General features: G+C 35.6%; 1 protein-coding gene across 1 annotated transcript in view; it reads right to left on the reverse strand.

The window, feature by feature from the left end:
- Window positions 1–1,515: 1,515 nt before the first annotated feature.
- The window catches only part of LOC119799148 (caldesmon-like), a 33,099-nt gene continuing 18,819 nt past the window's right edge, over window positions 1,516–15,795 (reverse strand). Inside the window, exons 7-17 of the mRNA XM_038308936.1 lie at window positions 15,591–15,626; window positions 14,282–14,349; window positions 13,770–14,016; window positions 11,920–12,045; window positions 11,094–11,137; window positions 10,921–10,996; window positions 8,476–8,607; window positions 8,268–8,396; window positions 6,741–6,809; window positions 5,766–5,811; window positions 1,516–2,250 (exon numbers count right to left, since the gene is read on the reverse strand). Coding sequence (XP_038164864.1) covers window positions 5,779–5,811; window positions 6,741–6,809; window positions 8,268–8,396; window positions 8,476–8,607; window positions 10,921–10,996; window positions 11,094–11,137; window positions 11,920–12,045; window positions 13,770–14,016; window positions 14,282–14,349; window positions 15,591–15,626 — 960 coding nt within the window. The 3' untranslated portion in view covers window positions 1,516–2,250; window positions 5,766–5,778. The remainder of the gene's footprint in view (window positions 2,251–5,765; window positions 5,812–6,740; window positions 6,810–8,267; window positions 8,397–8,475; window positions 8,608–10,920; window positions 10,997–11,093; window positions 11,138–11,919; window positions 12,046–13,769; window positions 14,017–14,281; window positions 14,350–15,590; window positions 15,627–15,795) is intronic.

The raw sequence follows: 15,795 nt of genomic DNA on the forward strand, positions 1-15,795 counted from the left end.
AACCCAATATAAATCAAACAAGGCAATCAACAAAAACGTGAAGTAGTCCAGATGCAACTACTGTAATGAGCACTGCTGACATTCAGTGTGAATTTGAACTTAATTACAGGCTTGAGAAAATGACAAGAGGTTATTAAGTGAAAAAGATCATACTATCGTAGATCCATAGATATGCATCTTATTACAGACTGAGTCAAGGTAGAGCATAAGGTAGGATGTGAGGATAGCAGAAAACTTTCACTGGAAAAAAACGATCTACAAATAAGTAAAAATCTCTAAATTATCCTTAATTTGAGTAGGTTAATGCGATTGCTTGCCACTGGAATTAGTATTTTTACTCTTAAAATAAGATAATAAGCAGTTGAAATTAGACAATGCAATTGTATTTACTTATTTTAAGATTAAATTCTCTTGTTCCATTGGCAAAATGTCCCTTTTACCTCCTCAATCCAAGAACAAATGCACTTATTTTAAGAAAAAATTATTTATCTAGATTTTGTTTTTCCAGTGTAGGTTGGATGTTGTGTTGCTATCTGCACAAAAAGTGGAGCGCTTTGTACAACCAGTCCAAAAAGTCAGTTCATTGAGTTTGAAGTTGTTCTTCCTTTAAAATAAAAACTGATCTCTTCTAAAGTGGAAATTGTTTGTTAAAGGTCAACAAACTCATTGGTTAACAAACTAAGTAGTAAGAACAGAAACTTCAAAGCACTGATGACCTCTAACTGATCAAAAATGCACCATAGCAAAGTTAAATTATGTACAGGATGTTTTCTCATTATTCAGATGACAGGCGGCGTCTCCAGAATAAGTGTCATAGTCAAGTTAAAAGAGTTAAGACTGATCAAACATTGGTCTGTGTCTGCTATTAAGGCACAATGTGTTTTATTCTATGGCTGAAAATATTCCTGCCTGCAAAAAACAGTAAATACTATAAAGCAGTATACAGGGGGCTGATACACTGACATATAGTCTGACTAGACGACAAGGTAAAAAAAGCTTTTCATCACATTGTTCCTCTATAAAGGGTGGAATAACACAAACATCTAATACTGTGTGCAATAATAGAAATAACTAAATCTAGCAGGTGCTTTATTCTGTTTAAAATAATCTTTTCTATTCCACATTTAACAGGACATGTGTCCCAGACACTGCTGCTATAAAAGTATCACTAAACCTGTTAATAATAGGTTTATATTCTCCTTTAATATTTTTGGTTTGAAATATGAATCTTTGGTGGTTTCACTCAACGTCACAGAGTTAAAAAATTACCAAAGCATTAGAAGCAATGTTGTTACCATCTGAAGCAAATTAACATGAACTTACGGAGGCCCTAAAGGGACATGGAGGGGGAAAAAAGAACTTTTACGAGATCCCGTAAAACTTTTGCGAGATCCCGCAATACTTTTGCGAGATCCTGCAAAAAATAAACTTTTGCGAGATCCCACAATACTTTTGCGAGATCCCGCAAAAAATAAACTTTTGCGAGATCCCGCAAAAAATAAACCTAAAAAATTACCTAAAAAACAAATAATTTCAAAGTTTTAACTCCTTACTTTTGACTGACTGACTAATATAACGCATAGAAATGTGACATAAAAGAAACTGAATCATTTAAAAATATGCAGCCAACAAATATTTTCTTCACTGTCTCACTGACTTGATTTAAAAACTTGAGCCAAACCAAATTTTGCATAGCATAGTTACCTCTGTTATTTCCAATATACAACTAAAGAATTACTATCAAGATGGGTTTATAGATAATAATTTAGTTAACCCAACCTGTGTCATCGTTATAGCACTATTGGAACCCTCTGTTGGTCTGTAGGCAATTAGAGGTTGCTTAAATCACTTATTCTTTTTGTCGACTAATCATTGTTCAGATGCATTTTAGTTATCGTAATAGTATATTTTAATCGTAACACTTTTACAGCGGATTATAATCGATTTAATAAATGTTTATATGTCTTATCCAACAGCCATAGCGATCCAGATTTAAATAAAATCAGGTGTAATCTTTTTAGCTTTTCGGTTAGCGTTGAAGGTGATCCAACATATAGCAGTACAGGGTGTATCATTCAACAGAGAGCAGATGGGTAGCTGTTGCTGAAGATGAGCAGCTGAGATCCTCTGTTTTCATTGTGCTGGGAGCTTGAAGTGCTGTGAAGGGTAAAGGGGCACGAAGGAGAGCAGAAACCTTTTCCGTCAGGAAGCAACTTTACCATGAAGTCATTGGTTGTTGTTTTTTTAAGCCTGCAAAGAGGAAGACATCAGCTCTATTAGTCAGTGCATCTGTCAAAGTTGCTATGTATAGATTCTAAAGGTTTAGTAGGTGTAAAGCAGCATTAGTGTCAAGGTTATTAATCAAAACCTTTACATCTCTTTTCCTTTAGTAAAATGTATAATCTGTGCTTTTTAGGCACCTTATAAAATCAGTAAAAGCGTCTTTGTGGCTGAACCTCGATCATTTGCCCTTCACTTCGTACCTCAGCTGTCCATTTCTCATGAAAACACTGGGAGGGACAAACAAGGATCGCTATTTATGGCTGAAGCTGACATCTGACAAACGGTTCTCCGTTTACAGGACATCCAGAAAGTATTCACTCCACATATAAGTCACATATAAATAAATATTTGCAGCCTTTTTCTCAATACTTTGTGGAAGCACCCTCAGCAGCAAATACAAGCAAACATGTTATTGTGTACATCTGTACAAGCCTTGCACACCTGTTTTGAGGTATTTCTTTGTTATCAGACCTGTTTTATCATATTTTAGCTGAGGCTTTGGCCACTGAAAGATGTTAAGAGAAAGTTCGAATACACCCATGTCTATGTTAACAGGAAAATTAGCTTTTTACTAACACCTCACATAATGTCATAAATGTATTCCCTCTATCCTCACAGCTACTGGCTGATTTGTAGATGTAGCTAGTTCTGCTGGCTTCCAGAAAGACATCAGAAGAGTGAGAAAATGTGCAAACACAGCGCAGACTGCAATGTTTGTGCATGCTGAGCTCTGAGGGATCAAATGTAACGAGGGTCATCCACCAGTGAAGGCTCCCTGACATTTGTTATGTGATACATCTTAAGATCAAATGTGGTATAAAGTGGTTGTGCTCCTTGTTTTAAAGGAAAACATACTGGAACACGCAGGTAACACATGTCGGACGGTTCCTCCTCTATCTGAGGGACCTTGGGGTCACAACCTATACCGAGACAATTCTTCACAGAGAATTTTATTGCTCGATTTCTGCTCTGATTTTCTCTATCAATAGTGAAGCCATATAGGATATTTTGTTCCATTGCAAATGATAGTCAGTTTACCAGATTTACCAGATATGGAAACGATAACATTTCAAGGCTGATCAATGGAAATAGGGGAAGCAAAAGAGATAATTCTAAGTGGCAAAGCGTGTAAATAATAACATGAATTAGTTTTATTTTATATGTAACATAAATGAGTAACAGAATTATTATTATGTTTAAATGTTTTTGTGTTTTAATTTATTTACACAAATGTCATATATATCAAGTTTTCACATTATGCAATTTGTTGTTCAATAATTCCTGAGAAAAATTGAATTTATGTATATATATATATATATATATATATATATATATATATATATATATATATATATATATATATATATATAGATAGATAGATAGATAGATAGATAGATAGATAGATAGATAGATTGTGTTCTTTACTCCTCTTTAAAAGTATATAAATCTTGATGTTTGGAAACAATTATTTGTGAAATCAGAATTTGCACAAATTGGTGGTAACTTTACAAGTGTAATCTGGCCCTGTGTTGCTCTTAAGCAAAACTGAACTCTTAATCATCAGTATGTGAATAAGCCCGGTGAAAGAGAACAACTTGCTGCTCAAAGTGTTCGTAATCCTTCCCAGCACTCAGTTTTAATGTGAAAATCAAGCAGCTGCACTCTGGTATGCCTGACAGCTTACTGGCTCTCTACACATCACTGGGCAATCCAGGTGGCACTGCCCAAACAGTGTTTTAAAAACACGTCAGGAGTCTGGAACTTCTTTATACTGGGAAACAAGGTCATGGTGAACGTTTTTAAATATAGACCTTGGTGCCACAGATCTGAACCTGTGCCCAAAAATCCCCTGCAAGAGATCTGATTTACAGAGAGCAACTACTCCTCTAAAGAGCACAGTGGGCCGGCTGTTGTAGTTACTGTAAGAAATCCCTACAGAGTATAGATCAGCAGAGCCTGGATAGATAACAGGGAATTATACTTCACCAAGACTGATAAGGATGAAAGATGGTTTAACTTGCTCTGTCTGGCCTGTTTGACGCGGTCCTTCATTTAACTGAATTAGCCTGATTCCTTTTGTAAGTCAAAATATCATCAAACTAACACAGAGTTAAGCTCAACACTTTTTAATCCACAAAACTGTTTTAAAAAATATTTTACAAATAAAAATTGGGGAAGAGTGGATTGTATTTATATTTAACCTCCTAAAGCAAAGGTTTGGAAAACCGGATATTACTCCAGTAAAAGTTTTTTGGGAGTTATGTCATTACTAGCTTTCAAGATCTAGAGACTGATGCCAGATCTTTTTTGCAAAGTAGCTCATGCTCACTAAAATTCTTGCTGAAATAAAGAAAAACTTCCCAGCCTAATACAGCCACTACCATGTTTTGCCATTATGATGATGTGTGCTCAGTGAGATGTAGCAGGATTTTATTTGTTTTTAGAAAGTTTCCAAAAATTGATTAATAATGGTCTCATATAAACCTTCATTTACACGAAATCTGTCTTTATACATAGTTTATTAAAATTGCTAAAACAGACGATCCTTTAACTGAAATGCTTTGGATCTCTACAGTTCCTCCAGAGTTACCAAGATCCTCTTGGCTTATTCTCTAATGAATTTCTTATTTTCCCAGTCTTCCCAGTGACATATTGGTAGGTTTGCAGTTGTGCTCTATTTTATTATAACGAATTTGCTGGTGCTCTGTGACTACTTATAAACCTGCATATTTACTGTTTTCTAAGAAACCTGTGAACATATTTCACATAAACATGTGAAACATGTGAACTCTATATGCTTTTATTGCACTGAATTATATTTGGGGTATCAGTGTAAATAGGGCAGAATAAATATTCACATTTTCCGATTTGAAACAAACATATAAAAAACATGTCACTTTTTATGAAAGATAAGATCCCAATAAAATTCAATTATAATTGTGGCTGTAACATGACATCATGTAAAAAAAAAAAAAAAAAGCTATAAATATATTTTTAAAGCACTGCAAAGGGCAGATTAAACTCTTGGTTGGCTAAGAGTTAATCAGAAATGACTCATGGGAGGAAACACAATTAAACTGTGATAGAATAACGTATTGTGACTGATGTCATGAAACCGTTCTGCTAAAGAAAACCGCTTCATGCAAAAGTAATACGGTTTTAAAAACTTTCTGCTGAGCTATAAAAACAGGCTTAAATTTGCCGTTGGTTAAGGTCATATTCTGAGTAAACCTAAAGCAGATTTTTCTATGAGAACAACTCTCTGATGCCTTTAAACAACACTGCTCTGAAATCAGGAAGCTGCATGTACAGTAAGACATGGCTCATTAGTAACCATTAAAGCCTTATAACCTTATATCCTGCAGCTGCTTTATCACTTTTGCACGTTCTAAAACTGTATAAAAGGATTTAGCAAACAAAACAAGAAGATGCATAAAAAAATTCCCATGGATAAAAGTGTAGAATACGCATCTCTTACTCACAGTTTGAGACTTTCTAATTAAACTTGCTTTTTCCTCCAACCGCCACCTAGAAACAACAAAAAAGACAGTATGAAGTAATGGCGTAAATCTCCATCAATTATTTTTGATTTAATTCCAGTTTTTACAAACTGAAAATTAAAAAAAAAAGTTGTTCAAAAGAACTTCATTAGACAAAGAGGTCCAGTGCAACGCATTCCAGTTCATTCATAAAGGCAGATTCAGTTCCAGTTACTACATCCTATTACATTATTAGTTAATTTGTAGTAAGCTGTGAGACTTTTTTCATTAATTATCACAGAGCATTTATAATTAAGTGTGATTAGATCCCCACAGCTCCTGAAACTGTTACCTGATACTTTTCCAAATAGTCTAAACTTAATTACCGTAGATTTAGGATAAAGGTTAGGAGCTGTATGCACATTGGATGTCTTGAAAGTAAAAAATAAAGCATCACAGATAGTTTGGTTTCATTCCCTAAAGATCTGCATCTTCTATCATCTTCTATCACTAGTGAATTTCTCCATTGTGAGATGCTGATGAAGGTTCTCAGTCATCCAGGTCATAGTCATTCTGTAAAAATTCAAAAAATATCCAATATCCAAGATTTGAAGACGTTTCGCCACCTCTCCAGGAAGCTTTCTCAATTCGAATGTCTGGATCCGCAGTGAGTTTGAGTCTTAGTCTGAGCTTTGTCTATATAAAGACTCAAACTCACTGCGGATCCAGACATTCGAATTGAGAAAGCTTCCTGGAGAGGTGGCGAAACGTCTTCAAATCTTGGAAACCAAGTCCAGTGGATATTTTTTGAATTTTTACGGAATCCATTGTGAGATCAACAAAGTTCAAATCTATTCTATTCAATTATATTCTATCTTCTATCATTTTTGCATATTCTGGGGAGGATTAAAGAGACAAACATTTCTACATTGACAATTATCCTTAAAGACATTGATATAAAGTGTGTCTGTGTTTTACCTTGGCAGGTGTAGAAGCTCTCTTGGTTTCCCACATGCCCCGCTTACCAACTTCACCTGGTTTGGTTTCCTGTGGCATTAAAGAAAGACAATAATATTAATTTAAAAACTGGGCTCAGGTAAGAAGGAAGAAACACATTAATTTAATATCTTTGACGACAAAAAAGCTGCCTGCTTCAGAGCCGACCCCAGGATAAATGGGCTTCAAATGCAATATGATTAAGAAACTTTTAACTTCCCCTGTAGATCACTAAGGATCATGCTGGGCTCAATCTAGCAGCCAAAGTATGTATAACATGTGGTTGTTATTTTGGCCTATTAGAAATTTATCAAAAGGTTGATGTTGTCATCTAAAGAAAATAATGTAGCTACTAACATGAGACTGGAGATTTTTTATAAATTAACTCTGTTACCAATTATTTACATATTACTTACCTATTCTGTTGTCTGTGCTATTTTCTATTATCATATTTTAATGTTAATTTGTTTTAATGTGTTTAATTAGCCAATTCTGCTTTCTTTAGCATCTGCTTGATGAAAAAACATAAAGAAAATTTTGAGAAAAAAAACAAACTTTTTTTGTGTACTTAACTTTTGAATAACAAAGAAATCAAAAATACATAAAAGGTAAAAACAGCATAATATATCACATAAACCTAGAAGTACAGTAGTAAATGTCCTCCAGACAGCTGTTTTGCGTTTTTACCATTAGGGGGAAGCATTGCTGTAAAAGTTCCTTCGCACTCAGCCAACAGATCCCACCCTGGTCAACACATTTGACCTCCAAAGCTACTTTGCTCATAAATTGTGCTTTAGAACAATGTGGCACGTCATTCAGAAACACTGCTGTAAGGGGAGATGGTGTGATGTCTCCAGAGAAGCTGGGGGGATTAGCAGCTTGTGTCCTACTTCTGGAACAGAACTCAATGTCCTCCAAGTGGTTGTTCAGAAGTGACCCAATTTCTAAACTTACTGAAACAGTTTGGTAATAAGCAAATATGTCTCTCAGTTTCCTGTGTGTTCATGAATTTTTCTTTGTTTTTGTTTTTTTCAGTGCTGTGATGTAGAATGATAGCTTTTAAGTTTAAAGGAAAGACATTTTAACCTTTAAAAAGAACAAAAACTGATGCACTGTTACTTGGGCAAGTAAGGTATGAAAAGCTTAGTATCAATACATAAATGCTGCCTTGAAGATTTTTACTGTTACATTATTTGCAGTATTTCCCATTTTTACAAGGACCTTTCACAAAAAGACCAATTAAAACTTTGACAGGGATTGAGGAACATAAAAGGAGCTGTGATGGATGCTGTTGGCTAAACAGCCCATGTGGGGTCACTAGACTCCTGTCGGCTGCAATGTTCAGTCATGGAGCTCTGATGCAAAAGCTGCAGCTTACAAAAGACTGATATGTTGACATGCAAAGGGAAGAGATTAACATGTACAGAATATCACAGGATTATTGTTACAAAACAACAATGGTGTCTTATTATACTTGTTGCATAAAGGCGAGGATTTATTGGGTCTTACTGCTGGCTTTGCAGCTGCTGCTGGTGATTTTGCAGCCGGAGCTGGAGATGGAGCAGGAGCTGGTGTCTTCTCTGCTTCTGCAGGCTTTCCCTTCCGTCCTGTCACACTTCCTTTGATGCCAGTCACTTCCTGCAGGAGGGATTCTCATCTTTAATATATATTCTGATGTCAGACAATGTATCTAATCCTCTCAGAGATCCCATCTCACCTTGTTTTCAGGAGCTGGGCTTTCAGGGGGGCTGCTCACGCTGCCTTTCTCCCACATGCTTTTGATGTTGCGCGTGCCTCCTGTAGGAATATCAGCCAAAGGAGACTTGGGGGATTTTACCTCTTTGTTTCCCTGTGGAATAAAATCATAGTGTTCAATGATTTTATATCCATATGCAGCAATGCAGTGACTGGCAGACAGGAATTGAACGTAGATCTGTCTATACAAACGTTAACCTTGCTAATCAATATTTTTTGTGGCAAGGACGTTGAAGTCCGCCTGCCTATGTTAGACTCTTGAATGGCCAACCAGGATAGGCAGAGTTCTGCATCAGCTGACTTGTGTAACGATGAACGAGTTTTGTAGGGTGAGGCATCGATGTATTAATATATTGTGTTGTGGGAAAATAAAGTATTCAGCCATGCAATCAAGTTAAATAAAGAAGATAGATGGTAAATCACTCACGCGGCCTTTTATTATCCTTCTTTGCAAAAAAAAGAATCAGACAATCATAGCAGCCCTTCCAGATTGATGTTCTTTACTGTTCTGGTTAGAAAACAATTCTTAACTTCAATCCTGCAGAAAGGCTGTGAAGGTTTTCAGAGCACAGTTAATCAAAACAATTACAGACAGCAGGAGAAACCGCTTAAATGTTATATAATATAAATATAAATATATTATATAAATATAATAAAACCTGAGAAAAAAGTCTATAATGTTATGAGAAGGATTATCTTTATGCAAAACACTCCCTAGTAGGACAAACTAGTCTCCTCCCTTAGACATCTTGTAGCCTTGCAGCTCTGAGGCCTGATTAAAGTATTTTACCACACATATATCATCTGTCCATTTCCTGTCACGCGGTTGTGAGGGGTGCTGTTGCCTGTCTCCAGCTGTCAATCGGAAAGAGGCAGGGTCCAACCTGGACAGGTCGCCAGTCAATCGCAGGGCAACACAGAGGTAAACAGGACAAAACCATTCACACACACTAAAGGAGAATTTAGAGAAGCCAATTAGCTTTGCAGTCATTATTTTGGACCGTATGTGAAAGCCAGAGAACCCAGAAAGAACCCACACATGCAGAAAGACCCCAGGCCAGGAATCAAACCAGGAACCTTCTTGTTGCAAGGCAGCAGTGCTACCCACTGTGCCACTAAAGATAGAATTTCCCTATCACAATTGTTTGTATGATTAGCTTACCATCTGCCACAAAGGTAAACATGAAATAGAAGAGAAAAATGCAACATTAAAAATTCAAAAGAAAAGATTTAGTTCTGCCAACATCAGGATTTCCACAATACGCTGTTTTTCAGTATCGTTGACATCAGTGCCACGCCTCCTGTCATTCTGTGTTTCATTAAAAGCTGACAGCTGTGCAGAATATCGTCATCTCTTTGTAGGTTTATGATGATAATAATTTCTAAATGGCGTCATGCAGATTGACTTTAAAAAAAAATAATAATAATTTTTGTGGAAAATCTGAGAATCCTAGCAGGCATTGTTATTCGGACCCCAGTCCAAAGTCAATGTTTGAGTCAATGTTTTATGAAACCACATTTTTCGACTACATTATAACACCTGCATGTGTTTTTAGGCATTACAGGTGTTTTAAATCTTTAATACTAACTCATCTCAGTCAGAGGATAGATATTGCCTTTGAGCATAATTTTTAAGATCTTGCCTACAGATTCCCAGTAGGCTAAGAAAATACGTTATGAGCTTTACCATCCTCTGAAGCTCTAACTTTTATACAGTGCCATTGCTTAGCCGTTAAGTAAATTTCCACTCTGGTCTTTTTTCTTGGTTCTGCTGCTCCTGGAGCTCCAAACAAAAGCTTAGAGAGGACAGAGCTTTTTCAGTTGCTGCCTCAAAATTGTGTAATGAGCTCCCCCTCCCCATTAGACAATCCTCCTTATTTTCTATATTTAAAACTCATCTTAAAAGCTGTTTTTATTTTTTGTCTTTCAACACAGCATTAAACTGTCTCTGTGCTTTTTTTTAAATGTGGTTTTACTTGTTTAAATGTATTGAATTTATTTTATTTGTTTTATACATTTGTTGTTTTTATAAATTTTTTAACTTTGTTTAGTATGTAGAGCACCTTGTGGCAGCTAGGGTTGTTTTAAGGGTTATTAAGTAAAGTTGAGTTGCCAAGATATAAGAATACCTTTAATTTAGATAATTTATCTTGTTTAAGGTGTTATTTTTCTCTTTTAAGTGTGCAACTTTGTGCTATAATCTTAACTCAATAAATCTTCTCATGCATGACTTGCTATATGGACAAATAATTTCACTTTGAACATCTTTTCCCTTAGATATAGTGCTTTTATCTTGTTTTTAGACATCCTGTTTTGCAGTGAAAGCTCTGAATGCTATGACCGACTACATAAACCACTCGTTTTTATTTTGAACAGTAGTTTAAATACAAGAATTTCTGATATTTACCTGAACGGCGGAGGTAAACTGTTCCAATTTGCTCCCAATCTTAGGCACAAAGGGAGTATGTGATACTCTGGCTGGGCTGTTGGAAGGATGAAAAAATGTAAGAGTTTTATTTTTTTGTGATGAAACAGTGGTTCGTTATTTATATATGTTAAAATATGCATTATCTGACACACCTTTTCTGAGCTGACTTGCTCAAAAATTCGGCCTTTTCCCCGATCTGCAATAGAGGATTGTTCAAAGTTACCAATGCATGCAGAAAGCAGGACTATTCACTTCAATTCAATTCAGTTTATTTATATAGCACCAAATTCACAACACATGTCATCTCAAGGCACTTTACAGTTCAACCAGATCATACAGTCAAATTAAAGACTAGTTGATAAGTAGAGACAGCGGAATAATTGCACTGGCGTACAAAGACAGAAATATCTTCTGCTGTTCGATACTATCTGAGAAATTGGACTGAATATCAGCAAGCTGCGAAACGCGCAGATTGTTTCTCTTTAAAAAAAAAGGCAGGTTTTCTTTTAGAAATCTTCCCATTTCCCCTTTCCCATATCCAAACAAAACGATCCTTTAAAAGCTAATTAAAAAAAAAATTATCCTTTAAGTCTTCCTTTAGCTAGATAAAAATAAAATATGAAGAATTGTTTTCACACTTTTACGCACAAATATTGTTTTCAATCTTCCTAAATTTCAAGAAAAACATTATAGGTTTTTTTCAACTATATTTTGCTCTTTGTCAGTTATGATAATGATTTTTACCGGCAGAAATTTGGTGTTAGTTATTCATTTCAATCTAATCTTTGATTTTAGTTGGAGTTGGAAATGAGGCAAGTTTACTGAGATGTCTCCTTAGAAAATTGGTCTCTTCCTTTCTGTATAGCAGACTATATATGTGGAGTGCTACACACCATCAGAACTGCAAATTACTTGTATGGGCGGTATTTTTTTAAATGCATGTTTACTTTGATAAGTAATTTTTTCCTGCAATGTCACCTTAGAGGAGCCTTTGGGACTGATAGTGAAATCAGGTTTTGCTGTTTCTTCCCCCATTTGTTTCTTCTTTTCTGCAGCCTCTGCTCTTCTTCTCTCTATCTCTTCCCTCATCCTCCTTCTCTCCTCCTGTTGGAAAAGTCCAAAAATTGTTAAATGTTAAATGAAGTGCACATATAATGCTTTTTTCAGGTTTGGTTCATGGTTTTCAGTTTTCTCAAAATTGCATCACATTAAAAGCAAATGAGTGATGGGATGCTTTCTAAGAACTTAATACATTTTCATTGTTAAACAGCTCAGATCATAGGCTAGAATGTACCCCACAATATGTGGATTACTGCGATATGAGCTTGGAGCTTATAACTTTTCCTCTATTCTTAGTTGTCTTCTTTAAAGGCTTGTTTTAGCCTGAAAACAAAGGAAACCGCTTCAACTACTAGAAAAACAAGATTGTTGGTGCAGGTTTAACATCTAACATACCACCTCAGATTTATACAAATTATTGAATACCTCTAAGGTTAAATTTCCTTCAAAAAGCTGAAACTGCACACTTCTTTGTAGCCATCAATAAGGTTTTGGTACTTCTGATGGAGTATTTGACAGCTTCTCAAAGACAGATTTGGTAAATCTCAGAGATCTCGCTTTTTTTGGAATCCTTTTGTAGTTCAAACATGCTGTTATGTTCTTGTATCAGCCATCAGACCTAACCTGCGACCGTCAGATGAAAGAAATTGTTCAGGATACGAATGAAAACTTAAAAGACCATCAAAACTCCAGGCCTCATAAGTGAATGATGGTGAAACTTTTCTGTCTCTGCCCACAGGGAAGTGTGTATGACCTCAATATAGACAAAGAACGTAATAAAAACCTTGAAGTCTAATTGCAGAGATGGCAAAAGTACTCACTTTCTGTATTTGAGTAAAAGTACAGATACTTGTGTTAAAAAATACTCTGGTAAAAGTGGAAGTACTGATTAAACTTCTTTACTCAAGTAAAAGTAACAAAGTACAGGCTTGTAAATTTACTTAAAGTATAAAAGTAAAAGTAGAAACCACTTTTTTCATGCCGTTGCCTACATTTTAAATGGATGTCTGCCAATAGGACTAGATCTCCATTGTGTTCATTTTCAATCATCTCGTCGTCCATGCTACTATGCTAACGCCACCGCCACCAAGCTGCAATGATTCGCCGCCAATGAATACCGCCGAATCTGTCGATTCATCTTGTAGTGGTGCGTCAAATGCAACGTAGATTCCCATCCAATTAGATTGAATTTGGTATTGGTGACGTGAAAAATAATAACGGTAACTCCATTGAAATGATTCAAAACTAAAGTAACGAGCCAATTTTTTCAAATGTAAGGAGTAGAAAGTACAGATATTTGTTTAAAAATGTAAGGAGTAGAAGTAAAAAGTCGCCATAAAAATAAGTAGTAGAGTAAAGTAAAAATATCAGAAAAATCTACTTGAGTACAGTAACGAAGTATTTGTACTTAGTTACTTCCCATCTCTGTCTAATTGTAATTTGCTGCTCCACACATGGACATGATAAATACCTTATAAGAAAAGCTTTAATGGCAGAGGAGGAAAAGGTTGCAACAATATTTAAGAACGGTATTTGAAGGAGTGAAGATGAGGCTCTACAGCTGAAAACGGTATCAACTGTTAAGTGTGGTGATGGTGGCGTCATGCTGAGGCGGTGTTTTCCTTTGAGAACTATTAGAAGAAACGGTAGTTTAATGTTACTCAACTTCCTCTGATATCATCACTGAAAGTGTTTCAACATGACCATAAATGCATGTGACCTTCTGACTAGAGATGCAAATATTTCCATCATAAGAAACTCTAGTTCACCTGCTCCCTGGCTTTCTTTTCCTCTTGCTCCTTCTTCCTCTGCTTCTCCTCCTCCTCCAGGATTTTCCTCCTCTCCTCCCTCTTCCTCTTCAACTCCTCCAGCTCAGCCTCTGCATCCTGCTGCTTCTGCCTCATCTTCTCGATCTCCTCACTTTCAGCATTGTTTCGCCGCTGTTTCAGCTCCAGCAGCTTCCGCTCGGCCTCCCTTCGCTCCTCGTCTTCTGCCTTAGTGGCAAGAACACTGTCCCTGCTCACACAGTATTGAAAATGTATTTATAACAGCAGATCTAAACAATGAGGATCATGTGATTACAGCAGGTGGTACAGCTAGTTAGCTTTCATATTGTATTTGAATAATTAGAGAGTATAATAAACAAACTCAAAAGTATAATCTTATAATATGAGGGAAACATATATGTGTCACTGGCTATAAATTTGCAAATGTATTTCATTTTTTTTTTCCTTCCAGTGATTATAAAAAATGTGTGCAAAATAAATCTATTATGTTTTACCTTGATGGTTTTTCTGTTTTCTTCAATTTATTCTCAAAAATGGCTCCGTTCTGCTTGGAAGGCTCATTCTGAATAAGGATTAAAAACACGCCATCAATGAAAAGGCACAGTGTGATAATAATACACTCATTATGGCCATGAGTATTATGTATAATTTAGGTATATTTAGTTTTTTTGTGTGTTTGTTTGCTTTTGTGGGAAACGATGATATGAAAAACTATGTCAGTGATTAAAAAAGATATTTTAAAATTTGGATATCCCCCTTTTATCTCCTCTTTCTTTCATCTTTTCTCCTTTTTTTCTGTTTTTTCTTTCCTGTTCTATTTACATTGCAGTGTCCATATGATCTGTAAAACTCCCTGCAGAATTATAATAAAGCAATTTATATGCATAAAACAAGCGGAATACTGCGGCGATAGCCGTACTAGTCCACTTGTGAAAGTAAAATACCTCTGTTATCGTTATGCAACTAAATATCCTGTTGAAATTTGTGTTGAAAACCATTCTTTATAGCTTTCAATAAAGGTTTTATCAGAACTACACACGCTAAGGTCTACAAAAACTGGAAGAGCTTGGATCATCTGTGTCCTTGTCCAAAGTAATGCCAGCTTTAGACTGCTGTTACCTAAGAGGGAGCTGATTAAGAATGAGGCCCCATTAAGACAACTTTTCAACTGAAATTTGCAGATGTAAAATTGGACAAGCCAAAAGATTTCTGATGAAATCAACAAAAACATGACTGTTCTGGGACCTAGGCAATTGAAGAAGCTCTGCCTAATTCTGATATAAAAAAAACAGATATAAGGCAGAGCTTCTTCAATTGCCTAGGTCCCAGAACAGTCATGTTGTTGTTGATTTTACATCTGCAAATTTCAGTTGAAAACTTGTCTTTTAAAATGGGGGCCTCCTTCTTGATCAGCACCCGTAACAGTGTCGATGGCTGCAAAAAATATTTTTTATCTGAAAATCGCTTAGAAACATTAATCCAGGTAGTAATGGAGGTATTTGTTTGTTGCAGGTTCTGTGTTCATAGAAAATCCATTATAATATTCTATACCAGCCGGCTGCAGCTGTACCCTGCTGGTTTCTACCCAGTCCTGCTTATCTAAATTAATGGGTTATTTTTGTAGCACTCATTCATATACTCAAAAACATTAAATACAACAATAAATTTTTTTCAGAAGTGTATTTAAAATGTTAGTTATTACAACAGCGGTGTTCATGATCAGTGTGTATAACCTTTTACTCATGCTGCAAATAATAATAATAAAAAATAATAAAAATAAAAAAATTGCTAGTTTTGTTTTACCTTTTCCTTAAAGCCAAGTTTCTTTGATTTCTCCGCCTTTACAGAGAAAAACAAAACAGAAAATTAAAATCGTTAACTTTCAAAGCATTGTAGTTAAGGAATAATGGCAGTTCAATGACTCTGTGGCTATTCTGTGACCTCAGACCACAGAATAATCACAGGATTAATCTGATTATCTGATAAATATGATAAAATAATTATCATA

The sequence above is a fragment of the Cyprinodon tularosa genome, unplaced genomic scaffold, assembly GCF_016077235.1.
Source record: "Cyprinodon tularosa strain WSP-4 unplaced genomic scaffold, ASM1607723v1 ctg65, whole genome shotgun sequence".
NCBI classification, from domain to species: Eukaryota; Metazoa; Chordata; class Actinopteri; order Cyprinodontiformes; family Cyprinodontidae; genus Cyprinodon; species Cyprinodon tularosa.